Genomic DNA, 26,267 nt, shown 5'->3' with positions numbered 1-26,267 from the left:
TATTTTGTTTTGTTAAATAAAAGATAACAGCTTAACTCCATTACAACTTCAACTTATATTTTGAGTAAATAAAAACTAAGAGTACTAAACTAATTTTGATATCAAAACCTAAGTCGCATGGAAACAGAAACGGATACGTGAAAACAAAACATTTTGAAAACTAGAAATAAATCTCGTCAAAAATTTCCATGCAATTTAGGTCAAGGTCATAGTTAATGTACGGGCCAAAGACAAATATAATAACCATGGAAACAAAATAAAAATTTAGAATATTTTCCATAATAGAATAGTTTTTTTTTTCCACCAATTCTTTTGTATTATATGTTCTGTGAACGAAGAACTTTGCTGATTTAACAATCAATTCTTTTCGTAAGGACAGGCAAGATGAATCTTTTATTTATGAGCTTTTCTTGGTTGTTCCATAAAAGGAAAATATATTCGCAGCCGAAAATGGAAATTTTCTTCTTTTAATTCTTCTATCATATTCTTTGTCTCAAAGCCATTATGAGATTCGATATACGTTTTATAATTTAATTAGATCACATTTATTTGATTTTGGTTGTTTCCTATGAGCAGAGAGAAGCATCTTGACATATAAATATCAGTTCTTTTTCTTTTATATCTTTTGAGGGGACCAAAACATGAATTTATACGAACTTCAAAGCGATGTGGTGCCAAAGAATAAAACATAAATATGACAAGAAAAAAAAAAGAAAAAAACTTAGTGGAATTGATAATGCGTCTACGTGTCGACACTATAAATTACCACTGATATTTCTTTTTCATATGAAGTAAAACTTAAATTGAATTCTATTGGCTTGCTGAAAAAAATAGTTGAGTTTCATTGGTCATGTATAAAAAGCTGGAATTTTCATTGGTTTTTGAATTATGACGAAAGAAAAGACAATTGTATTTTTATAGTTTCGACATTCACCTTTTGTTAATATTTACACGTGAGTAACTTGTGTTTTTTGGTTTTTGTCTAATATTGGTAAACACTATGAGGTCGTCCAATTATACAATCTCTAAAATGATGCTGTTCATGTGAAGAATATGATTACGATCGAGAACATCAAACAAATACACTTTTAAATGTATATGTAATATAATTTCATGTTAGTATATTAGATTAGCCTACTTCTTTTTACTTGTAATCTTCTATTAGATTTGAATTTACAATCTAAGCTAAGCCCTTGTCATTTCTGATTTATCTAGATAGTTTTCTGTGTGTTTGTCATTTTGAATTGTAACCCATAAAACTACGTTATGTGAGAGTGTAAAAATTGGTAGATACCCATAAATTTACATTATCTATCAAATATTTTAATCATTTTGGGTTGAGTTCTTAACCCGTCCTATAAATAAATGGATTTTTGTGGGTTTTAGTCTAATAAGTTTATGAGTTTAATGGAACAGCCTATTAGGGTTATGTATTAATTACTCACTCGTAAATCACTAAGAAGTAACAAATATGTTATTAAACCAACTTATTAGGGTTATGAATTACTCAATGGTAATTACCATCGGTATTATAAATGGATACGTCTATTAAAATTTTTGGATTGAATTAGATCCGATTATCCATTTTAACACGTATTTTGTACCTCATAGAACATTAGACACGAAAGGTGATGTATGACCATGTAGAGTAAAAACAAGTATGTCAAGTATACACTAAAAGTTGAATAAGTGCATCAATCACATGTTGTTCTTACCGTCTTTGGCTGCATCAAACGCTCAACGGTAGCCACATAAAGCATCACAAAGTACATACATAATATGTAGAGATGTAGAGAGAGTCGTAGGCAAGTTTGTGTTCAAACAAAAATCGAACTAAAAAAAGATTCCAAGTCTAAAAAAATTGTCGCGTGTGGTAAAGCTCGAGTTTGGAGGAGGAAGAGATAAAAGCCTATCTTAGGCGCAGGTAGGCAGGGTCCCCCACTCGGAGACATAGAGCGTCTTCCAATTTTCTTGTAAAATAATTTACTTAAACTTTTTCAAACACATTCAATTTTATTATCTTCTTGTTTATGCAATAGACAACATAAATAGTTAGAGAAATAATAGGACGAAGCAATTTTCATAAATATTATTGTCAATTTAAATCAATTCATCATTTTTAATCCGGTTTTGTCAAGTTGGTTAACTATTTTTAACAATTTTTTAAAAGATTTATTGGATCGTTTATCATTTTATCCGATGATATAAGCTTTACGGTTTTTTATAAATGGACCATAAGATCAAATATATGATGTTATAAGCTGCGAATATTTTTTTTTTACCAGAGGATCAAAGTGTAGATTATACATTATATGTAAAACATAAAAAAAAAATCAATGAAATATATACAATTTAGAAAAAACAGAAAAAGAAAAAAAAAACAACATTGGTAGACTGGTTCAGAACATCTTTCTATATCTCTCTTACCACACTTTATTTCGGCTTCGCAACCTTATGACTCGGTGGTTTCATGGTCGTGCTTCTCGACGTTTCTTCTCTATGTTTTGATAAATATTTTTTTTTTAGCTCTAAACACTGACACTACTATTAACCATGTTTTTAGTTTCACATTTTTTCACATTTAGACAAAAAATAATAATATAATGTCATCGTAATTTCGACTAGGATCAAATGTAATATTCCGAAGCTAGCTTTGATAGTTGGTACATCAACCAATGTATAGTCTGACCACCTAAAAGGAAAAATTACCTTATTCTAGTCTTCGATCGGAAATGTTTTTGGACCTAAGCTCCAAGCTATGACCTACGTAGGTCTATAGTATTTACTTGTAATAGGTACTTGTATCAAGATTTGCATGGATTTATAATAAATATATGTATGATATAAATAGTATGTAATGAAAATTTTAACCTGCATCCACTAAAGATTATCTTAAATATAAAACATTATGGTTTTTTTTCATATATGTTTCCAGTCATATTGTTATTCAGTGCATATATCTTTAATAATCAGAAAACTATTTTGCCAAATGGGAAGAAAGATCACCCTAAACATATAATATCCATAGAACTTTATTGACATGTATGATTAGTATCTTTTGTATAGTTTCTAAATTATTGACATGTATGATAAAACAAACAAAAAGAACTAGTTTGATCTCTTTTCTTGAACATTCACATATTCTATTTACGATACATGATCGCGTAATGCATGAGCTTTCTCTCTCAACCGACCTTAAGCATGCCCCAAAAAATTAGGATATGATTATATATTTAAAAAAATAACTCATTGGCTCTGCCGCCCGGATGAATCCTTACCAATGGTTTACACTTTTGTGTTACTAGCTTTGAATTGTTCGTTATTACTTTATACTATTCTTTTGGAAATAACAATCAAAGTCAATTATAAAGAGCACAAAAAAGTAAATTATAATAATCTAGTTTTATCACTTATCTAGATAAGAAAAGAAGGCCACTCCTTTGCCACACCGCGTTAGAATGTGTGTATCATGAGATAATAATGGCAAGTTTTCATTTGTTACACAAAAATTAATCAAACTTACTTAGAAAATTTCACTACATAGATTATAATATGAACAATGTAAAAACTTATATGACAAATGGACTTACTTGTTATTTCAACCTCCTTTTGGAACTCTTATTTTTGAACTATTCCATCCATTTCACACACAAAAAAAACCGTTCTAAATTTTATGTTCTATTGTATAAAAAAACATGACGATGGTAAAATTGGGTTATATTACATTTTTCTTTCGACTTCATTAGATTAACTTGTAATTTCTGGATTTTGAGTGAAATTATTAAAATAGCGACTTAGAGGGTTTATTGTAGGAAACCCATTTTCAAATTGACTCTACTCAAATCGTATTTTTATTAAAATTTAAATAATTGATTACTTATTAAATAAAAGCATATATATAATTTAGACTTTTTATAATTTATGTAAAACATGTCAAATTAATACTTTTAATGAAATATTAAAATTATTACTAGTATTAAAAATATAAGGGTTATGCAAGTAGCTATCGTCTTTGTTGACAAAAGAACTATATTTGGATATGCTAAATGTCACTAGCTCTAATGGATATAACAATTTGTACAGTTGTTAAAGTGTTAAATGATCAATGAATCCCAATTGTTCAATTTTTGAAGCAAATTAACATGGTCGATCATGTCAGCATTATTAATTGTATATCAATGCAAATTTGACACACACAAAAATGTCAAGTCATAGTTTTGTTTTTCCTTTCTACTGGTCGGCTAGATTAAGTTGATTTATGTTTCGCTTTTTAGCAAACGATAAAGATAACAAACCAAGACACAAACCACTAGTAAAAGAAAGCAATATTAAAAGAAAAGAACTATGTTATATATTAACTTCACTTTGTTTATATTAGTGGCGTGGTATGCTTAATTAGACTAAATTTGGAACATACGTTAAAACGATTAAATGCATTATGCCATTCTAAATTCAACCACACAAGTTTCTACACAGAGGAAGAAAGAAACACGTAAGAAACATTCATCTTGGTTTCATATTATGGACCAAATACCTTAACTAGCTATATACATTTTTGCCAATTGGGAGATTTGCTTTTGATAACGTCTTTGAATATATTTTGTTTTGTTTTTGATATGGTTTGGTCAAAGACTCAATTTATGTTATTATTTGCTAATTAGTGGGTCAAAAACTATGATCATATTGTCTTGTATTTATCTGAAAATGATATATTCAAAAAGATCCCATGTTTGGTCAATCTTCTAAAATTTTTCAACTCAGAGTTATGTTAAGCTCTTTTAAACTATTTTGGTCAACACTATATCTATTGTGTGTAAACGTTTAAGACAAAACCACTCACACTTGTATAACATCATGCGAACTCTAAATCAATTTGAGCAAACACTCTCAAGTAATAATTAGAAGATATGCACGTCCCATGATACCAAACCATATGGTCGTTTTTGGCATGATTTTATCTAAATTGTGATGTCATAGGCGGTTTCTTTATTATTATTTTTTTTATCAAATAGGTACAGTTTATTAGAATATGGATTTCAATTTAAAACCAATTGATAATAAATATACATATATATATAGAATCCATATATTTTATATACTGTCAAAATCTTTGTCCAGCTTCCGATGTAATAATGTGAGATATTATATTTCTAGTCCTATTCTAATTACCACTATAGTATCAGAGCTTTACGCAAATTAACAGTTGATAAATTGTACAAAGGATTTGAAAGCATCATGCACAAGCTTCCCTGGCTTGTGGTCATGCCCGATTCTGTAACCAAACTTAAAGAGTTTCTAGCTAATACACCTGTTAATCCATTTAACCCGGAGACCAAAGCATATTCAAGTATCACTAGAACATGTGACTTCTGTCTATACTTTGTCCTTGGTGTTTTTCTAATAATCCAGCTAATGACACTTGATAATTGGTGATATTTTCCAAGATCTATACAATGCAAATCAGTACTACAGAAAGCTATTCATCAACTAGATATGCAATTATAAAGATTGGAAAACTTATAGGCTTTCACTTTCATGAATGTCTGACAAATGTTGACTAATCCACTGTCCTCCAACATAAATTTTTTCACGATCTTCTCCTCATGTAAAAGTCGTCGAAGACCACCAGAATCGTGGAACCTATCTCACATCTTTAAAATTTGAGCAACCTAGACGTTCTAGAATAAGAAATTAAGTAGCATGCTTCTCAAACACTCTTACTTATAATTAAGTTATAAGCCACTATCACAAATCTCAAAGGTTAAGAGAATGATGGTAACACACTAAATAAGCTAGCTAGCGTAAAGTCCTAACGTTATCTATTGTCACGTAACAGAATAATGAATGAATGAATTTGGGAATTAGTATTAATATGTTTATATAATTGTCTTTGTTAGTCTTGAACAATCTTGATCACTCTATGAGAAAAGGCCATCGCAATACACTAACACACATTGACTGGTCAAAGCTGTACGTGCGTGCATATACCTAAAATTTGGTGGTCCTATGGCACTTGAGACTTCTGAAAGAGAACACGTACGGGTCTATTGCGTAGATCAATACGTTTTGCAGAACTCTCATCATGGTTTCTAAGATCCTTTTGAGATTGACAATATCTCTCTTGAGTCTTTCTAGTTATTATCAAAACGTGTAACAACAATTATACAAAGATCATCTCATAGGACGACTAGTCAAAAAGCTCTAAGAAACTTAGATATTTGGTCCCAAAACGAATATAATTCATTACAAACTCTTGCTCATGACAATTGGCGTAGAACCAAACAATTTAGAGCTAGCTAGCAAAACTATTTAAATCTTTTGACGTTATCTTTTTATGTAGACAAAGAAACACATGTGGTTGAAACTTGAAAGCTATAGTAGCCATATCACATGCATGTGCCGCAAAGGTTTGTTCCTTCAAATAATTGCATGCATATCCTTTATTATTGGGATGGGCCGAGAAAAAAAGAATCGTTGAATCAAAGCAAACAAAACCTAAATAATTGATGCACAGAACCTTAAAATGATGATGATAGACCTAAGAACCTATACAAAAGATGGCCCAAGAGTTTCGTAGGCAGCTCGATCCCTATCTTAAAATAGACATAACTTTTTGTGGGATTTTGGTAAAGACAAAAGACGAACGGTAAAACAATAGCTACAATGGACCCAAATCTAGTGAACTAGTAAGGAAAATGATATAAGATGATTAATTGTTTTATGTGGTTCACCTTTGTGTAGTTATTGATACAATGTTGATAAGAGAGTATACAGAAACAATGTTGGTGTGGGAGGAGAAATAGCAATAGGTGGTTAGGTGTATAAAGGTAAGTGATCCATAAAAATCAATCAACCTATTAAAGCCTCGAATGGCAAATTCGATTTGGGTGCGATTACGATTTGAGCGTGGGAGCGATGTAATTAGGGAGCGATGCGATTAGTTAGAATTATGAATGGAGATGTGATTCGAGTGCAATGTGATTACATCATATTTTCGAATGACAAAGCGATTTGAATGCAATTAGAAAACAAAATTACCAAATTAGTTTGAAAAGAAGAAAGTTATCTTCATCTCTAAATGCACCATCTTATACTCAATGTTCATCCACTAATGAGGATGATATATCAAGTTTGAAAAGCTATGATTGTGTTTTTCTATGAAATGGATGCATAACACAAGAAACCAAATGCTTTAATGTGACTATAATCCTGGATAAATGAATTAATAAGATATGCCACTACTCTCTAATATCTTCGTTTCTAAGAACAACTAACTTTTCTTTCAGAAACAATTTTAGACAAAACTATCTATATAGCTAATATACAACAGTTTCATATCTCCCTTTAAATCCCAAAATTTCTTCAGTGGAACAGATTCTGAAATGACCACATTATGAATCTTGCAAAGATATCAGACTCCAAAAACTCTATGTGAGCAGCACGTCCAATGAATGAGTTCAGGTTACGGCCATACACGGTTGTATCAAAGTTGACGTCGCAGCGCATGAACACCCGTTGCAGATGTGGTGCCTCAGGGACCGGTCCACGTATTTGGTCCAAACAATTGTTCAGCATTTCCAAGAAGGCTATTCCCCTTTTCGAGCTGTCGAAAGAAGCTGGCTGGCATGATTCGATTCTTGCCGAGTGATATGGAACATAACCATCCTGCATTACATAACAGTTACAGTATTGTTGAGATTTTTTGTCACCTAATCTGATCAATTTCTAGAAACAAAAGCTATTCCAATGGCCTAATCTGATCAATTTTGACGATATATTACTTATTGTAAACTTAACATCCCAATATAAACCGTAAATGTGGGCAGTCCCGTTTACAGTTTAGTTTAGGCGGTTTTCCGGTTTCTGTACTATAAAGCTAACCACGGGAGAAGAAAACTATCAGTTTCCCCATAATCACAAGGCTCATACTGCTTCACACAATCAAGTTTTAAACTGCGAAGCGTACCTGAGGCGACGAGAGGAGAATTATATTTTTGAAGTTTTCCAACGTCTTTTGCTGAAAGAATTCAACCCAAAGTTTAGAACACGACAGCAAAGATATATATCTGCGAAAACCATTGTGAGTTATTTCTCTAACCTTGCATAGTTTGTAAAAGAAAGTATGCCGGATATCAGGATCATCGGTGAGTGTAAGCTGGTGAATAACTTGTGTACTCTTTAACTTTTTCAGGAGCCAAAGCCCGGAATTAAACAAGGAGTTTGTACTGTACAGATAACCCAAGTGCGGTCCCGAAAGTGATAGGTACGTGTGTAGAAACTTCCTGTATGGTTCCATTAAACTATCTGAAACAAACAAAATATATGGCATAAACACCAAAACATAACTAAGAGTCATTTGATATTTACCAGATTTTTAAAGAATATTACCGGCAATTGCTGTTCTAATGATGACATTACCAATGGAATGACCAACAAAACTCAATTTGATTCCTTTCAAATGCCCCTGTCTTGAATATCTATCTTTTTTCCTCTTAAGGAAAGAAACAACTTCTTGCGCGAGCCTCTGTCCCATTTCCCTGAAATCACCATGTGTTTTATCCTCATTTGCCTCGGACATAAGAAACTCTATCTTCGGATCTATCAGAAGCCACTGATTCCGAACAAGCCTTAAGTCCAAGTGATGCCCCTATGGTAGCAAATATTAAAAATTTCTGTCAAGATAGTTAAAACAGATCGAAAAGGAAAGAATGTAGCTAAGAAATTGCTACTATAGTTCAGTGAATTTCAAGAAGATACTTGCCTGAAAACCATGAACAAAGACAACAATTTTTAGTTCACGGGCATTTTGCTGGGAGTTAGTAGCTTTTGTTTTATCCGCTTCGTCATTGTGCCCGTTAAGTAAGTTAGAATCCAGCAGATCCACATGTCTCAAATACGAATTATCACTTAAAGTGCGCCTTGGTGCATTCAATACACGTTCAATTATAACAATTGGAACCCGCATAGGATCTCCAAGTATATGCATGTCTTGTATTGAACGGTTGTTAATCTGCAGCCACAATTGTATTGAAAAAATAAAAGAAGGGTTTATAGATTAAAGAGGGAACTAAACCAAACAGATAAGAACGAACCCGCATCTGTGCAATACTTCGACGGTGAAGTTCAGCGCGGGTAGCTGCAACTTGTGCAGGCTGCATCAGAGCAAAAATCAGATGAGCCAGGCTTGTGTTTTAACAAAATTTGGCAAATAGAGACATAAAACCAAACTCACTTCATTCAACTTCAACACGGTTGAGGCTCTTTTATGGGCACTCTGGTTTAAGATATCAGTCATTCCACTATTTATAAAATGATGAGGCATTTCAACCTTAGAATACACCATCCATATTGACCATTCAGCTCTTCGATCTTTAGTCCAGATATCACGAAGATATTCCAGTATTTTTGTGTGATTATCCCTAAAAAGGCCACATGAGATAAATGCCTAGTATATTGATCTTCTCAGATTGCTTAACAGACGATATTGACATACAACTTAAAAATATCACTGAAGTTCAAAAGGAATTACCGGTGAAATCCTAGAAACGTGGTCCAAAGATAATGCAGCTGGGTGCCTAGTAAGTGGAATAGACGGGATAGATGATCCTTTGGTAATTCATGAAGCCACTCATCACTGCCTAAATCAAATGTGATATTCAACTTCTGTTCCAAAAGAATGAAGAAATAAGCAGAAGACTATTAAACAGAAAAATCCATAAAAACTAATCAGCATCAAAATAAAGTAAGAACCTCAAGACTGTTTTGTTCCTTGCCTTGTCCTGAACCATCAACTGTTGAGTTAGATAACGGAACATTGTTCATATTAGAAACAAAGTCAGACAAGTCTATTGGTTGACCAACTGCCTTGCTAAGTCTTTGCATTTCCTCGAGTAAAATTTCACGAGCTCCAAGTAATGCTTTAACAAATGACACCAATTTCTTGTCAGCAGAAGCAAGCAGACCAAGTGCCTAGTGGATAGAAAAGTTGGAAACTAATCAATAAGACATTTTCTAAATCTATACACATGCAAAATATTAAACCACTGAAACACAAGCACATACTTTCTTGAAAGATTGAGCAGTGCTGCCACCGACATTTTTACTGGTACTTACGCCACTGCATCAAACACTTTGACATATCAACTAAATTGACATGAACTTAAGCAAACAATAAAGTAAATTATGTCGAACTGAAACATTTTTTAGACTAACCTTGATAGATTTGCAGGTCTTTTATAAGCAGCAGATTTCAATACACTAATGTGGACACTAACATCAACAAGAACCGCATGAAGTGTATCAAAATGCACTGGACAGTATGAATGCAAGCCTGTAAGAGCTTTTGGAGGAATACGGAACTCATGAACTGCAACAGGAGACGCATCTAAATGCTTCCCTGGTGTATTATCCATACACGGAGCATACATAAGCTCAAACTTCAATATAGCAGCAGATGTAGCTGACCCCTGCATACCCACAATCATTTCACAACTTTAAAAACACAATATCCACACCCAGACGGTTATCATTCAGTGCTGCCCGTTCGTAATTATTGCTACCTCATATCTTTCCAGTGGCAGAGTAAATGAAATCATCATACACAGACGAATATCCTGCCTTGCGTATTTGATACGAAAGGGCTGTGTTAAGAAACTATTATCATTATCAACTATCCTCCACACTCCATATGAGTCATTAGAACCAGAATCAGGAGCTGTAACAAAAAAGACAATCCTCAATATCCTTTTCTACTCAAAATAAATTCTCTAACCATACTAAATAATGATCTCAGACATAATCACACAGGCATAACAACAAAGAACATGAACTTATCCACAAGAAAGCTTTATGTTTACCTTCATACTGAACGACTCGTGAAGGAATACCACGAGTTACGTTATCACCATCCTCCCATCTCATGGTGATTTTTACTTGATACCATCTGAAAAAATTAAAATGATCAGAAACATTTTTCTAAAACAATGTTGAAGTAGAAACTTCAGCTTTGGTCAAGTTCCATACCCTTGCTGGAAAAGATCAAGGTTATGAAACCTATGGATATAAATCGCAATCTCTTGAACCGTGTCAACCATCAGTACTGGCTTAACCTTTGCTATGTAAGGTTTAGCATCAAGAGTCTTTGCTTGCCTACTTCTTTTACTCAATCCAATTAACCATCTAAGACGGCGTAACATATGTAAAACCAAATAAAATCACATCACTTTGTAAAATCTTTTGACTTTGTTTCTCTTCAGGACAATAAATACTAATCCTGAACTAAAGTACTAATCAACTCTTAGCAATCAATCTCATATCCCTCTCTGCATGATAAGATCCTTTAACCCTTCCAGTATAGGTGAACCATAACACTTAACAAACACCTGCAGATAAAGCAATAAGCATATTATATAAAAACAGAAACTTTAACAAGACCCATCATTTGAATGATCAATGGAGATGTAATGAATCAATCACAGAGCAGAACAGAACCTGTAAGGTCTCTTAGATCAAGATCTGACGCGTTTACGCAAAAAAAAAGAACCCAGATTTGTTTAGGTCTCAGCTTTTGGGAATAGGGAACAATGAGACAAACAGTGAAGATAACAATGTGGAAGGAAAGAACAGAGGAGAAGAGGATCTGGGGAAGATACAAATTGTGATTGGTACAAGAATAAAAATGTTGTCGAGCAATTCGAGGGGAACTTTTTAAATAACTTTTATAAAAATGAAAACTTTATTCGGATTTGATTAAATTTTTGTTGTAGAGTAATTAAGGACGAATGTTCATACGAGAGAGAGAGAGAGAGAGACCATGTTTGATCCAAGCGTTGTCTTGTTTTTCGATTCGTACGGTAAAAGATCCAGACCCGCCAGTTTTCGGGTAACTTGACTAGTCGGTTTTGGGCCTTTGCTTATATTTACTGAGCCTCTATCTTATGCCCATTGGGTCAAATTGTCACATCGTAGTTGGTTTTGGGCCTTTGGTTATATTTAATGGGCCTCTATCTTATGCCCATTGGGTCAAACGGTACGAGAACTATCACATTGTATTTCTACGAGAAATATCACATCGTACCCCAAATTGTACTATAATTTTATAGGAAAAACGATTATATTTCTATGAGAAGTATCACATCATACTCCCAATCTAATGCATTATTTCTTTAGTTTATACGATTCAACAATACACAGTATAACGTTTAGTTTAATGGATTGTGTTAGTTACTTTGTTACAACCCTAGATTAAACTCATATATTGCATGTTATTGGAACGAAACAAAAAGAAAAAACTTAATGAAATCGAAAGCTTAGATAGCCGGTTCGAGTAGTGCTTGGGACGAAACCATATAATATACTCTGGTTTCGGGTTTGAAGGGATGTATGGGTTTAGGCCCAAAACCTCTTTGATTATTTTAAAAAAAAAAAAAAATCGAAAAATGTTGGTATTAAGAGTTTTAAAAACTTTTTATATTGGTATATCGGCGTTGTTGAGTATATTATCTTCCTTTGATACTAAAATATGTTCAAAGCTAAGGCATCTTCAAAAGACCAAAAGATTAGAGGATGTATGTTTTTGATGTTCAAAATTCTGTTTTATCCGAAAAGAGAATTGTATGGACTCGATATGTATGTAGTATTATATGGATATAATTGTATATGGAGTATATGGACCATTGTAGATTCCTTCACAATTGAAGAACAAAGTATTAGAAAGAGGCCTATCTTTTTTGTAAAGCGAAATGGAGAAGATGGTTAGCATCACGAGTGGCATCTTCATATCTATTTCTTATCAAGTTTGTTTAGCAAGATAAAGTCTTATTGTTCTTTTCAAACGTAAAATCTAAATATTCCATTAGGATTCTTTGCTTATTTTGTCATTTTGTTAATTTACTAGATATGAATGTGTATTCAGTTCATAAGATTTAATTATACATGAAGCTCCTAAAAAGTGAGAACTTAAGAAATCATTTGGTAATTTGATGGAGACAAATAATTATTGGGGGAATTTTAAAAATACCCCTTTTCATATACCTCTTTTTAAAAATACACTCTTTTCAAACTTTATAAAAAAAACCCACTAAAAATGTTGAAATTTATCCAAATATGTGTGTAACCTTATAAATATATACACAAATTACTTTTATATGTGTATAAAACTTTATATACGTTTCATAAATAGCGTAAAAATAAATTATAAAAACCTTATAAAAAACCTTATAAACCCTTTTAAAAACCTTAAAAAACTTATAAAAACGATTTAAAACATTTTAAAATATTTGTATCGAATTTCCTAGTAGTAGTTATTATATAGAAGTACCTTATAAACTATATAAAACTATTCCTCCTAATTTACTGTGAAAAGGATATTTGTTGAAAATATCAATAAAATGAACACTTTTTATTCCAAGTGATAATTCCTTCAAAATCTTTATTTTATTTTACATTTTCTAGTACACTTACAAATTCTATAATTCTTCTTTTATTATTAGCAACAGCTATCTCAAGTTTGGAGTTGATGATGAACACTACCAGCTTTATGCGAAAAGGCTTTGAGAGAACATCCTCATCTTAATTACTTTATAAAAGAGTGGTCGGGAACTATGTTCTTAACTTAAGTTTAGCGAAGCTGTGCCAAAAAAAATTGAAGTGGCTCTATATATGTTTGGATCTTACAACATAATTGTAAATCATGCAACCAAACCTAACATAATTGTAAATCATGCATCAAAACCTTACCCATGTGATCATAGAGCACTCAAAAAAGCTCCACTAAGTAGTTTCATTTTAGACCATGCTACTCCAACATTACATTTTATAAAGCACAATAGAGGAGGTTCTTCTTATCTATATTCTATGAACATCATATATATATATATATAATAAATGGATATTCTAAAAAATAATGGGATATTTTAATTAAAAATATTCACATGTTATGTTGTGTGACCATAGAAACATATCGTTTCCACTTAATGTAAATTTTGTAGTACAAAATATATATATTCTGGACATTAACATTCATACACTATAATATATTATGTATTTTTTAGGAGGGTGTTTAACACCATTCGGTTAACCCGAATTGAACTAACAAATCTTAATTTCATGACAAGTTTTCGCTGAATGGAAAAGATATATATACAGGATATTAACATTCATACACTATGATATAGTATGCATTTTAGGAAGGTGGATTAACACCGTTCGGTTAATCCAAATTGAACTAACGAATCCTAATTTCATGAAAGATTTCCGCATTCAAGAAAGAAAAAATAGCATAACAAAAGAGGAGCTTGGAATATAAAAGAAGAAGAAAAACATTCAATATTTTAACGCGTTTTTACTACTTAAAACTCTTAAAATCGGCGACCTAAGAAAACCTTTTTTGTATTAGTTTTATCGGTCTATCATGAATTCAATAAAAAAACTTTTTTTTTTTGTGGCGATTGTCTGTTGTACAATTCTCCGGTTTACGGATTGTTGGATCCACCTCGCACATATTTTATTAAAATAACAAAATAAAATGTTAAATAAAATATTATCCTAACATTTTCATTCATAATATTTTATCTTCATCACTTTTGAATTTTAATTTTGTTAGTCAACCAAACAGTTTGAACATTGTTTGTCAACGACACTGAAACTTTTCAGAAATTAATTTCATAAATCATTTGAAATAAATGAAACAAATCATTAAATCAATCAATATCAAAGACTAAAATAACATGAACTAAAGTACTATGTGTTAGTCGTGTTTGAACTACTCCATCCATCGATCGGGTCCGAGTGATCGTTCAGAAAATCTGGTGATATGACCTCAATTGGGAATCCAAGAACTACTTTTTTGATATTTTGTAAATCCAATTTTATTATCTAAAGTTTTATTTTATTATCTTATGATTATTACTGTTTTACTTTAAAAAAAAAAAAAAAGACTTTCCAAGAAGTCGGCACTAAAGTTACTTAACGATATGCACCGTCCATTTTTTTCAGAATTAGTTGTCTCACATTACATAACAGCTTATTTTAATCAAAATCAAATTTAACTTTATTTAGTTTTCATTTTTCTTAATTATTTTTTTCTTGTAGTATTCCAAAAACTTTCTACGACTAAAATTAATTTCACAAAACTTTACGTCCGAATATGTGTTAAGATACTTTTTAAACTTAAAACGCGACCAAAGTGATTCGAACCAAAAAAATATTTCGTTTGGAAATTAATACTAAATTAAGTGATTTAATAAAATTAATTTTATTTATGTATTTCTTTTTTCCCTCAATTTTATTTATGTATTTCTAAATACATTTATATAAAAGAAAAAGCTATATTAATGCGAATTTAAAAAAAAACTATATTTGGATGTGGACTATGAAAATTTTGATTCTCTCCAAAAAAATATTTGGCATATAGAAAATTCAAAGTTTCTTTTTTTCCATACTCGAAATCATTGTATAAGTTGATAATTTGGAATTTTATTCTCGTAGGGTCTTTCAGACTTTATTGGCCAAACTCTTTCACGTGTCTTTGAATATAATAAAATGATATCATATCGTAAAATTTGTATAAATTATATGAACCTCCCACGTATAATAGTATAATATAGCAACCTAGTGAAATAGACAATGCACTAATAAAGTAAAAAGAATGAAAAATCGTTTTGTCAATTACTTTGCCAATTTTTGCAATGCCATTGCCAAAGCCACTTTACTGGTATCGCTATAAATCTTTTCTGGTAAATATGGTGCAACGTCAGATTTTGATATCTCTTATACTATACCTAGCAACCTAGAATTTATCTTCTCGAATTGTGTCCATGATTCAGAGATCTATTAATGATTTTTTTTTCTTGTCTCGAGATAACCACAACCACGTTTTAGAACAAAACAAAAACGTCATCACAAACTACAGTTTGAAAAATATTAGATTTAGGAAGACGTGTTGTTACAGTTGATAAACGACAAATATTTTTGGTAATGATGCAAAGTATTCAACTTCTTTATGGGATCTTATTATCATTTAATAACCTAAAATTACTCTTTGTGTTTTTATATTTTCGTTGGTGGTGAATATTAACTTTATGATGAGTTTAGCATAAGCCAATGTAACATCTTTTGACCTAGTAACATGTTATAACACTTTTAGATGCTTTTTAACACGATTTATTTTATATATAAATAGTATATACGAGATTAAATGTTAAGAATATCATTATTGAAGGTTTTTAAGCAAATCTTAAGTTAAGATTGTCAGTTTTTAAATATCTAAGATTTGCTTAAAAGACTTTCAATAATGATGGTCTAATAGCTTAATTGGTAACGACTTTTTAAGTAGTATAAAACTTTGTCGGTTTAAATGATGTTATGAAAAAGTTCATATAAAATACTTTGTTCTAGAGTATGTACAAACTAAAACTAAACAAAATATATATTAAATAGAAATGTTGTTATGTATGAGTTGAGTTATTTGATGTTTATGTTACCAAGTGCTATAAGAAACCTAATCAAATTCGAAGTGAGAAGCCACAAGGTACGTAGTGGCTGTATTGAGTTTGGATTTCTCGAATGGCGTATTTTGTAAAGGTACCAAACTAAGAGAATGTGATAAGTGATAACATTAAATGAAGACGTGTAAAAACTGTAGAATAATAGTTATAGATAGAAAAGATTCGATGCAGTGATACTTTTCTTAGATATATATATGTGCGTATAAAATTTGAATAAAGGTGTAATTTATATAGAGAATAATCTAGACTAGAACAAGCTAATTGATAAGGTTATTAGAATTTAGAAGAGTAACTAATAAATTTAGGTCGGTCACTTATCTCCTTTAAATGGAAGTGTTAAGTGCATCTTTTCTTTTTGAAGAAGATGTTATCAACCGCATTAAATACTGGTTTAAGAAGTTAATTACTTTTACGTTATATACTATTATTACCGACCTAATGAAACATCTAAAAATGACAAATGAGTACTGTTCTTCTTTCATAGCATTTCTTTTTTTTACTTTCTAAAGTCGTCGTTGTCCTTAGCATGACAGAGCTGCTTTGTGTTTGATTGTATCATTGTAGTGTCTCGAGCACCACGTCATTTTTGTATATATATATATACTTTTAACATCTATTTATTTTGTGTCTATACTTAATTATTTTTTGTCAAAAAGGTTAAATATATTTCAGAATTAAATTAAAGAAGCCTTTATAGATAAATGTTATAGGGATATTGAAAAAGATAGGCATTAAGAAAATGATAAGCTGATAAGATCACTTGAAAAGAATATACACATATTATGAATTGCTAGACACTTATTAATCTTGAAAATAAAAATTAAAAATCTTGATAGTTGTTTTGAACCAAAATGTGAGCGATGAGATGACTCAAGGATCCAAGAACATCAACAAGAGGCTCGTGCTCCAATCAATTTGCATGCTTAATTGCGAAATCATGTCTTTTCATAATTAGGCTAAATCTAGATTATATTTCTCTATGTTAATTGAGATTGTATTCTAATTAGTTGGAGCTTTTAAAATGTGTTGAGAAAGATCCAAAGAAACCAGAAGAGATAAGCAGTAACAAGTTTAATCAAATCAATATAATCTGAATACCAAATTCTACTCTTCGATTTTTCTTGATTGTAAATCACTATGTTTCTCTTGAAGGAGCAATATATGTTCGTATGATGAGACACTATCAGTACTATTCAAGCTTTTTAGGAATAATTATTGTCTTCCTTTGATTTGAACAACTAACATGACCATGCCAACCCATAAAGCTTGATATGGTTTCAAAACCAAGTGTTTAAACAAGTTCTTCAAAATGAAGATGGATAGCTAGATGAAATTTAAACTATAATGTTACAAATCATTGAATATATATATAAGGTATGGTGTTCTAACTAGTTATGATGGTTTATAGTGTGATTGCACAATGGCTTAGAATTTTCAATCCGTGACCTGAATTCATATTTAAGAAAAAAGAACATCACATCAAAACCAGTCAATGAAATTTTCAGATTTATTAGCTCTTCTTTTTGAAGTTGAACTTTCCACTTTGCTTCCAAAATCTTTATCATTCACATTTTTTAAAACTCTTTTAGACAAAACTATAAAAAACTACAATTGAGGATACTTCACAGCAGCTAGTTCTCTCATCCGTGTACATTGTCAACATACACATATTAGTATAAGTGTTTCTTTCAGAACAATTTTTCAAACACAAAGACTTTTTAAATACGAGGCAACTCGTAAGAGTCCAAGAGAGATCATATAAAAAAAAAACATTCTTCTTGGACCATTACTTTTTATAAATAAAATAATCCAAATTATATTAAATTAATTAGCCTTAATTATCTTGCATGTAACTAAAACAGCTTTTTGGTGTTCACTATCATGCGTTAAGTGAAGATTCACCATCACAAGTTTTGATTTTTTAGGCAAAGTACCTCAAAATTCTGAGACGTTACAGAAGGCACCTGTCTCTCCATGCCATTTGTTTGAAAGATTCAGTAAATGACATTTAAAGTTTTCTTTTTAAAAAATCTTGAAATTATTAAAGAAATTAAAAAGACAAAAACATGTGATTATGTGTGAGTATACCTAATACGTAACGGTAGACAAAAGAAGTCAAGCTTTCACATAATATAAGTCTTTTGTTAATCATTATAAAACTAATTAAATCAGCCTTTGACCAACAAAACTGTTTCAGCCATTTGTTAATTACTATTTCAATGGTTTTTATTTGTTCATTCGTTGAAAAATAGTTTCACTGAAGAATCGAAACAACTTGTCTCTTCAAACGGGTTAGAGGTAGGTGAAAAAATGAGAAAACTATAAATGGTTCTAATTATTGGTTTCTTAATTTGTTTACTCACAATAGACTTCTTTATTAAAGTTTTAGTACAATGTTTTCCTTTAAATAAGTTTTTGTTTGTTTGTTTGGCAGATATTTTAGATAATTTTTTTTTGTTTTTGTTGTAATTGAAAGACCTAGTTAAACTTAAACCGAACTATTATTGATTAGCTAATTTATAGAGATGAAATTTCAACTTAGTACTTTTTTTTCTTCTTATTAATTTAATTGATTTTTATTATTGGTTTCCTAATTCGTTTACTCACAATTGGCTTGTTTGCTAAAGTTTTAGTACAATGTTTCTCTTTGATAAGTTTTTTTTATTGGGAGATATTTAGATATAATCATTTGTTTTTTAAAAAAAATTATCTTCTTCTTTTCAATTTAAATGATTCTAACTATAGCTTCCTACTGTGTTAACTCACAATTGGCTTCTTTATTAAAGTTTTAGTACAATGTTTCTCTTTAAATAATAAATTTTGGAAGATATTTAGAGAAATTATTTGTTTATATATATATATATATATATATATATAAGAAAAAACTAGTTAGACTGAACTACTATATTGATTGCTAATTAATCGAGATGAAATTCGAAAAAAGAATTTGTATTACTTTTTTTTACAATCAACATTTGTGTCTAAAGAAGCAACATGAAAACAAATAATAAATATGTAACGGTCAAACATTTTTACTGGCAAAGTGTATTTACAATATTTGACCTGATATGTGGTTGCATGAGTAACCTTTAATAAAGTAATCTTTTAGGGAAATAGCCATCACATAAGTTTACACTTTTATTATCATCCGTTTTTTTTTTTTGGTCAACACACTTTTACTCTTCATCAAGTTCAAAAGTTTTGTTTTATTTTATTTTTGGTTAGAATACTTAAAACACAAGATTTGAAGATCAAGAAATAACTCTATGGAAACAAATCCAAATCAACAATACACTATAGAAACATAAATTGATTTTTATTATGTATTGTTAATTCAAATTTTTGTTTCCATAATGTATTATTGGTTCCATAGTATATTGTTGGTTCGAGTTTATTTCTATAGTGTATTGTTGGTTCGATTTTTTTGCTTATAGTTTATCTAAGAAATTTCATTAAGATTTTTTATTGGTTGATATTTTGATTAAATGAACTACTGTCTACTTAATGCATTATTCATATTACTTTTTTCACTCTCTAAAAGAATATATTAAAGATCTGTTAGCTCTAAAGATAAATTTTCATTAGTTGAAAAAAAATATAGTTATAAGTGTATGTCAAACTTTTCGACCTACTAGACTTATACAAAACTAAATCCTAACTATATGAGAAAGTAGGTTATGAAAGAAAAAGAGAGTTCTAGAATGATTTATATTAATATTCTTTTATGCACATGATTATGGGAATTTCAAAATAAACTATGAATCCATTCATATTTTCATCAGATATGGATTTATGAAACTTGGTATCAAGATTATTGAACCGTCTTGGCCTAATTATAGTTTCAATATCCAATCGATTTTTTACCTTTTTCTTTTCTTTTTAAATATCTAACTTTTATTAATATGTGAAGTAAAAACTAGATACAAAGATTAGGCTTGACAAGAAAACATATTCTTTAAAATGTTTTGATTTTGATCTATATATGTCTCAATGATGAGTGTGGCAACTTCGATATCCAAAAGCAAATAACATAAAGAGGAGTACCTCATTAAGAAATTATATTACATCAAATTAAAGTGTTAACTAATCTATATGGATACATATATATGATTTATGTTGGTGGTTCACTTTTATTTGTCATCTTCAATCGTCCATAGAGCTTTCATGTCTCCAAGTTTGGAATTCATCGGATTTTAAGAAATTTTTATTTTGGCTCCATTGATCAGAAAAATGGAACCCCAAACATCCGTGGCATCTAGTGCCTAAAATATAAATATCTCATTTTTCTAAATTAAAAAAATGGTTTAAATGATAAAATCTGCTTTTATTTATACAAAATTATAATTTAATTTAATTTTATTTCAGTATAATTAGTTTATTAAGATATGTTTAGAAATTAAAAATTTAAGAAAATTATAATGTACATGGGAAAAGACAAAATCACTTTTATTCAGAAAATCATATATTAGTATATATATACAAGTTCTTAGAAGTAAATCTTTGTAGTTTAAAAAAAAAAAGAATATAATATTTGTAGATTTTTTTTATATCATCAAAATATATAGTATTCTCTTATTATTATTAAACTAAAATATAAAAAACCTTTTTTTTAATTCACTAAAATTAACATTGAGAAAAAAGAACAATTATTACAGAATCTGAATATTAAAATCGTCCCCCCATAGGTGGTCACTACTAAGTCTAGTCCAAAAGCAATTTTTACACATCCCAAGCCAAAACACCATATTAAATAAAAATCATTTAAAACATTTTATATATACACAAAAAAAAACAAAAAAATATATCATAAAAGTTGAAAATCGAACACGTATTTTACGTATACGTCTCGTTGGCATATATGCTATATAAAAAAAAAAACACTTCATTATATAATACATATACAATTAAGTCTATATAAATGTTATTATGTAACACACAAATCTGTTGACTATACTTAGACTTCTTCATTTACTCATCCTCTCATCTCTCATCTCTCATCTCTCTCTCTCACTCAAAACATTTATTTTATCTTCTTCTCATCTCATCTCTCTCTTTGTCTCTCTCTCTCTCTTTCACTATGAAGAGTTTCAACACAGATCAAGAACGCAACCACTCCACGGCGGAGTCCGGCGATGGTTACAACATCTCTGACCCGACAAAGAACGTCGATGAAGACGGTCGGGAGAAGCGTACGGGGACTTGGCTTACGGCTAGTGCTCATATTATTACAGCGGTTATAGGGTCAGGAGTGTTGTCTTTGGCATGGGCAATAGCTCAGCTTGGTTGGATCGCAGGGACTACGATTTTGCTTATCTTCTCGTTCATCACTTATTTCACTTCGACCATGCTTGCTGATTGTTACCGTGCTCCGGATCCTGTCACCGGTAAAAGGAATTACACTTACATGGAAGTTGTTCGAGCTTACCTCGGTATGCTTCTTTTCTCTTCTTGTTTTTTTTTTTTTTTAACTCTATAGTTAATTTTACTTGTAAAAAGTAAATGTTAAAAATAGACAAAATCTCAAAATTTTCACCAACTTTAATATTGTTTCTCTCTTTATTTTTTTTTTCACTCAATTTTTAGTTTTACTTGTTAGGTAAATTGGACAAATGAAAAAAAAATCTCACTTTTTTCACCAACTTGTATATATTTTTTTAATATCAAAATATGAAAATTTTGACAGTTTTTTCATATATCAGAAAGTGAAACACAGAAACTTTTTGACAAAGAAAAGAAATTTGACTTTCTTGCACCAAATTTATTACCATGACTTAAAAGATTCTATGTCTTTTGGATTCTTGTAATTTGTTTGTATTTTTTTTTTTTACAAAACAGTAAATTTATTACCATGACATGAAAGATTCTATATCTTTTGTTTTCTTGTAGTTTGATTTTTTACTTATAAATCCACACTTTTACACTTTTTTCTTAATTGTCAGAAAAGGGTTCTTTAGGAAATGTTCATTTTTGTGAAAAGGTTTATTTTCTTAAGGTATGGGTTCTGTTTGATTAGATACTGTGTACTTTGTGTAGTATTTTAGTTTAGGATGACGTTTGTCGGAAGAATTATTTTAGTTTCGAAAAGCAAAATTAAACATTTTCTTAAATACTGATGTCGATCAAAAGCGACAGTACTAGTTTTGCATCAATTTGAAGGTTTATTAGCTTAATCAATAATTAAAAAAAAAAATTGAAACGAATCTTGAATTCATGATTCTTGGTTATTACTTTCACAAGGTTTATCTATGGAACAATACCTTTTCTGAGTTTTTATTTTGATCATTAAAAATTGTTCTGTCTGGTTCAATTGAAATTCGAGATTTGTGCCTCTTGTAGTAAATGAAGTTTGGGATTTTTCTCAGTTATATTTTAAATCTCTGCAATTTTGGGTTTCAAGGAAAAAAAAACTGTGGATAATAATTGAACTCATTAAAAAGTGTGGACTATAGTTATTGCCACAAATTGCTATATATACTGTATTTGCTTTTTGAAATATATAAGTTTTTTGAATTTTGACTGAATTTAAAACTTTGGTAACCGTCCATTTTAATTGCTAATTATAAGCTATATGGTTGTTGAAGTAATTAATTTGGCAGAAACTTATCTTATTCAATCAATAATATATTTTAGCTTGGTTGTCAAAATTGTATATTTACTAATTAAGATTTTGGACTGTTTATAACATTATTAAAGAATATTTTGACATATGAGGCAATGAGTCTTTTTTGTAGTATTAGCATTATTGTTGGTGTTTTGGATGTTGATAGAGTAGTTTTATATTATACATAGTTCCGTGGACTGTTTTGTTGTTTGTTTTATGAAACATAAAAAAATTTAATTAATAGGTTAGATAAAACAGAAGTAATAAATAAATTAAAAAATAGACTCGGAAAATAATATTTCTTGCAATTATTGTAATATGACAGGTGGTAGGAAAGTGCAGCTCTGTGGAGTGGCACAGTATGGAAATCTGATTGGGATTACTGTTGGTTACACCATCACTGCTTCTATTAGTTTGGTGTAAGTCAACTACACAATGTGAATTTAAAGTTTTTATGTGTGACAAGATTCATAAAGGCAGTAAAAAATATATTGATGTGGTTCATATCTTGTTTAAACAGAGCCGTCGGGAAAGCGAACTGTTTCCACGATAAAGGGCACGATGCGGATTGCGCAGCATCGAATTATCCGTATATGGCGGCCTTTGGGATCATTCAGGTTATTCTTAGCCAGATCCCAAATTTTCACAAGCTCTCTTTTCTTTCCATTATGGCTGCGGTCATGTCCTTCACTTATGCAACTATTGGAATTGGTCTAGCCATTGCGACCGTCGCAGGTACATATAATATTTAATAGTTTTAGTTATCATATTGTTTTTTTTTTAAAGTAAGTTGTATCAATAGCTGTAACAATCTGCACATGATTTGGTTGCACACTACCCATATATCTACTGTCAAGAGTCATAAAGAACTATTACAAAACTAACGGTTGATATATATATATATGTTACGATATGAAAAGGTGGGAAAGTGGGTAAGACGAGTATGACGGGTACAGCGGTTGGAGTTGATGTAACCGCAGCTCAGAAGATATGGAGATCGTTCCAAGCGGTTGGGGACATCGCGTTCGCCTATGCTTACGCGACTGTTCTCATCGAGATTCAGGCAAGTTATCTCCATCAATTTCATTAATTAGAGACTTATTATCTTCACATATGAACCTCTTATTGAATTGTGGTTAGAGATTATTGACAATGACAATCGATTCCCTATGGACCACTTTTTTTTTTTTTTGCTTTACCCAAAAGAGTCAAAAAGTAAAGAATATGTCTTTTAGCTTAAAGGTAAACATGTGCTTATTAAGGACAAAGAGTCACACTCAAAGATATTGTCAATCTCTTCTCCACAACAAACAATGATATATGATATTCTTATCAACAGAGTTAGCTTATTGAGTTGACACTACAACTCATAATTTTTGTCACTTAATGATCGTAGCTTTCATAGTTTAAGAACGTATCATAGTCCATAGATCATATGTTTCTTGTGGAGAAAATTTGGATTAATGTGTATGAATCAGCTGGGAAGGTCCCCAAGTTCCCGGAGATGGCCAAAGGGGAAGGGACTAACTTAGTTATGGACCTAGGCGCAAAACCTCTTTGTTAACCAAAAGTAAAATTGGATTATTGTATCACTAAACTGTGAAAGTTTTTTTTGCTTTTTGTAGGATACACTAAGATCTAGCCCAGCTGAGAACAAAGCCATGAAAAGAGCAAGTCTTGTGGGAGTATCAACAACCACATTTTTCTACATCTTATGTGGATGCCTCGGCTATGCTGCATTTGGAAACAATGCCCCTGGAGATTTCCTCACGGATTTCGGATTTTTTGAGCCCTATTGGCTCATTGACTTTGCAAACGCTTGCATTGCTGCCCACCTTATTGGTGCCTATCAGGTAACCAAAAACCAAAAAAAAAAGACTAGATCAGGCTTTCATTACCGCTTTCTATCGGTTAGCTAACAAAACCGAACCGTAACATTTTCAGGTGTTCGCGCAGCCCATCTTCCAGTTTGTTGAGAAAAAATGCAAAAAAAACTATCCGGACAACAAGTTCATCAATGCTGAATATTCAGTAAACGTACCATTACTTGGAAAATTCAACATCAGCTTCTTTAGACTGGTGTGGAGGACAGCTTATGTGGTTTTAACCACTGTGGTAGCTATGATCTTCCCTTTCTTCAACGCGATTTTGGGTCTTATCGGAGCAGCTTCCTTCTGGCCTTTAACAGTTTATTTCCCTGTGGAGATGCACATTGCACAGACCAAGATCAAGAAGTACTCTGCTAGATGGATCGCTCTAAAAATGATGTGCTATGTTTGCTTGATCGTCTCACTCTTAGCTGCGGCTGGATCCATCGCAGGACTGATAAGTAGTGTCAAGACATACAAGCCCTTCCGGACCATCCATGAGTGAGTTTGTTAACCATGAGAGAGTCCTCAAGAGAGTAAAAAATATATGTAGTAGTTTGGTCTTTCTTTTGTTAATCTATTTTGGTGTCTAAATCCAATGAAAATACTTTATTTCTAATGAAACTACATCAATCTCTCTGTATCTACAGCTTTCAATCTAATACATATGAGCCTGTCACAGCTCTTGCAAATTTAATTTGGTTATAGCATAGCAATACACATATTTACATAGAGTAAAAAAAGTGATTAATATTGGTAGGCCATCAACAGTTACTAATGTGTTTGTGGACTTCTTACTAGCCTATATAGCATTGTTGTGGCCTTAAGGCCTACATTTTTGTCCGACAACTTCATTGAAGTTTTTTGATATTTTGTTGACATTTGACAAGAGGTGATAGCCAAGTGGCTTTCTCAAAATGTCATTTCCAGCTTGACATTTGTAGGGGTGGTGAATGTGGCGTTGTAACCACCGTAATACTAGAAGACAAAAGAACAAAGAAAAACAAGTTGCTGACTCCTTAAATTGTAACATATCAATCAAGTGTTTTAACATATACTTTGATATCAAGAATTCAAGATACAACCATAAACATTTGCAAAATGACTTGAAAATATTTCTCTAATATCGAATCACTTAAAATCACTAGCTATGTTTTCTACACAATCCATACGAGTTTTCTCACATTCTATCTTCATTAGGAGTCCGTGTGTTTGGTAGATACTTTAGCGAAGGAGAGAGAGCATTAAAGTCGTGTGAATGATGGGAGTTTGGTCGGTTTTACACTTTAGACA

At 31.0% G+C, this 26,267-nt stretch overlaps 2 protein-coding genes across 2 annotated transcripts; one reads left to right on the top strand and one right to left on the bottom strand.

The window, feature by feature from the left end:
* Positions 1-7,125: 7,125 nt before the first annotated feature.
* LOC17894789 (protein FAM135B) lies at positions 7,126-11,798 on the bottom strand. The gene is made up of 15 exons (XM_023788250.1): positions 11,491-11,798; positions 11,023-11,381; positions 10,857-10,942; positions 10,560-10,714; positions 10,213-10,466; positions 10,063-10,117; positions 9,751-9,969; positions 9,530-9,663; positions 9,233-9,419; positions 9,093-9,152; positions 8,762-9,010; positions 8,389-8,647; positions 8,099-8,304; positions 7,967-8,017; positions 7,126-7,665 (listed from the first exon to the last, which is right to left on the bottom strand). The coding sequence occupies exons 2-15, from the start codon at positions 11,193-11,195 to the stop codon at positions 7,363-7,365; spliced, it is 2,391 nt and encodes a 796-aa protein (XP_023644018.1). The 5' UTR covers positions 11,196-11,381; positions 11,491-11,798; the 3' UTR covers positions 7,126-7,362.
* Positions 11,799-21,490: 9,692 nt separating this feature from the next.
* LOC17896120 (amino acid permease 1) lies at positions 21,491-25,666 on the top strand. The gene is made up of 6 exons (XM_006302132.2): positions 21,491-21,934; positions 23,432-23,525; positions 23,627-23,841; positions 24,027-24,169; positions 24,732-24,959; positions 25,051-25,666. Exons 1-6 carry the CDS (start codon positions 21,583-21,585, stop codon positions 25,477-25,479), a joined length of 1,461 nt encoding a protein of 486 aa, XP_006302194.1. The 5' UTR covers positions 21,491-21,582; the 3' UTR covers positions 25,480-25,666.
* The last annotated feature ends 601 nt before the right edge of the window (positions 25,667-26,267 follow it).

The sequence above is a fragment of the Capsella rubella genome, unplaced genomic scaffold, assembly GCF_000375325.1.
Source record: "Capsella rubella cultivar Monte Gargano unplaced genomic scaffold, Caprub1_0 scaffold_2, whole genome shotgun sequence".
In the NCBI taxonomy this organism is placed as follows: Eukaryota; Viridiplantae; Streptophyta; class Magnoliopsida; order Brassicales; family Brassicaceae; genus Capsella; species Capsella rubella.
The sequence above is the reverse complement of the archived record's forward strand: the minus strand, read 5'-3'. Positions and strand labels throughout refer to the sequence as shown.

What these genes read in the sequence shown, in the direction of transcription:
- LOC17894789 (XM_023788250.1), bottom strand. Translation starts at nt 11,195, where the DNA reads ATGTTACGCCGTCTTAGATGGTTAATTGGATTGAGTAAAAGAAGTAGG. An exon ending in ACGAGTCGTTCAGTATGAAG is followed by an intron (nt 10,715 to 10,856) that starts GTAAACATAAAG and finishes TTTTTGTTACAG; the next exon opens with CTCCTGATTCTGGTTCTAAT. An exon ending in TCTTTGTTCATGGTTTTCAG is followed by an intron (nt 8,648 to 8,761) that starts GCAAGTATCTTC and finishes TTGCTACCATAG; the next exon opens with GGGCATCACTTGGACTTAAG.
- LOC17896120 (XM_006302132.2), top strand. Translation starts at nt 21,583, where the DNA reads ATGAAGAGTTTCAACACAGATCAAGAACGCAACCACTCCACGGCGGAG. An exon ending in AGCCATTGCGACCGTCGCAG is followed by an intron (nt 23,842 to 24,026) that starts GTACATATAATA and finishes CGATATGAAAAG; the next exon opens with GTGGGAAAGTGGGTAAGACG. An exon ending in CTGTTCTCATCGAGATTCAG is followed by an intron (nt 24,170 to 24,731) that starts GCAAGTTATCTC and finishes TGCTTTTTGTAG; the next exon opens with GATACACTAAGATCTAGCCC.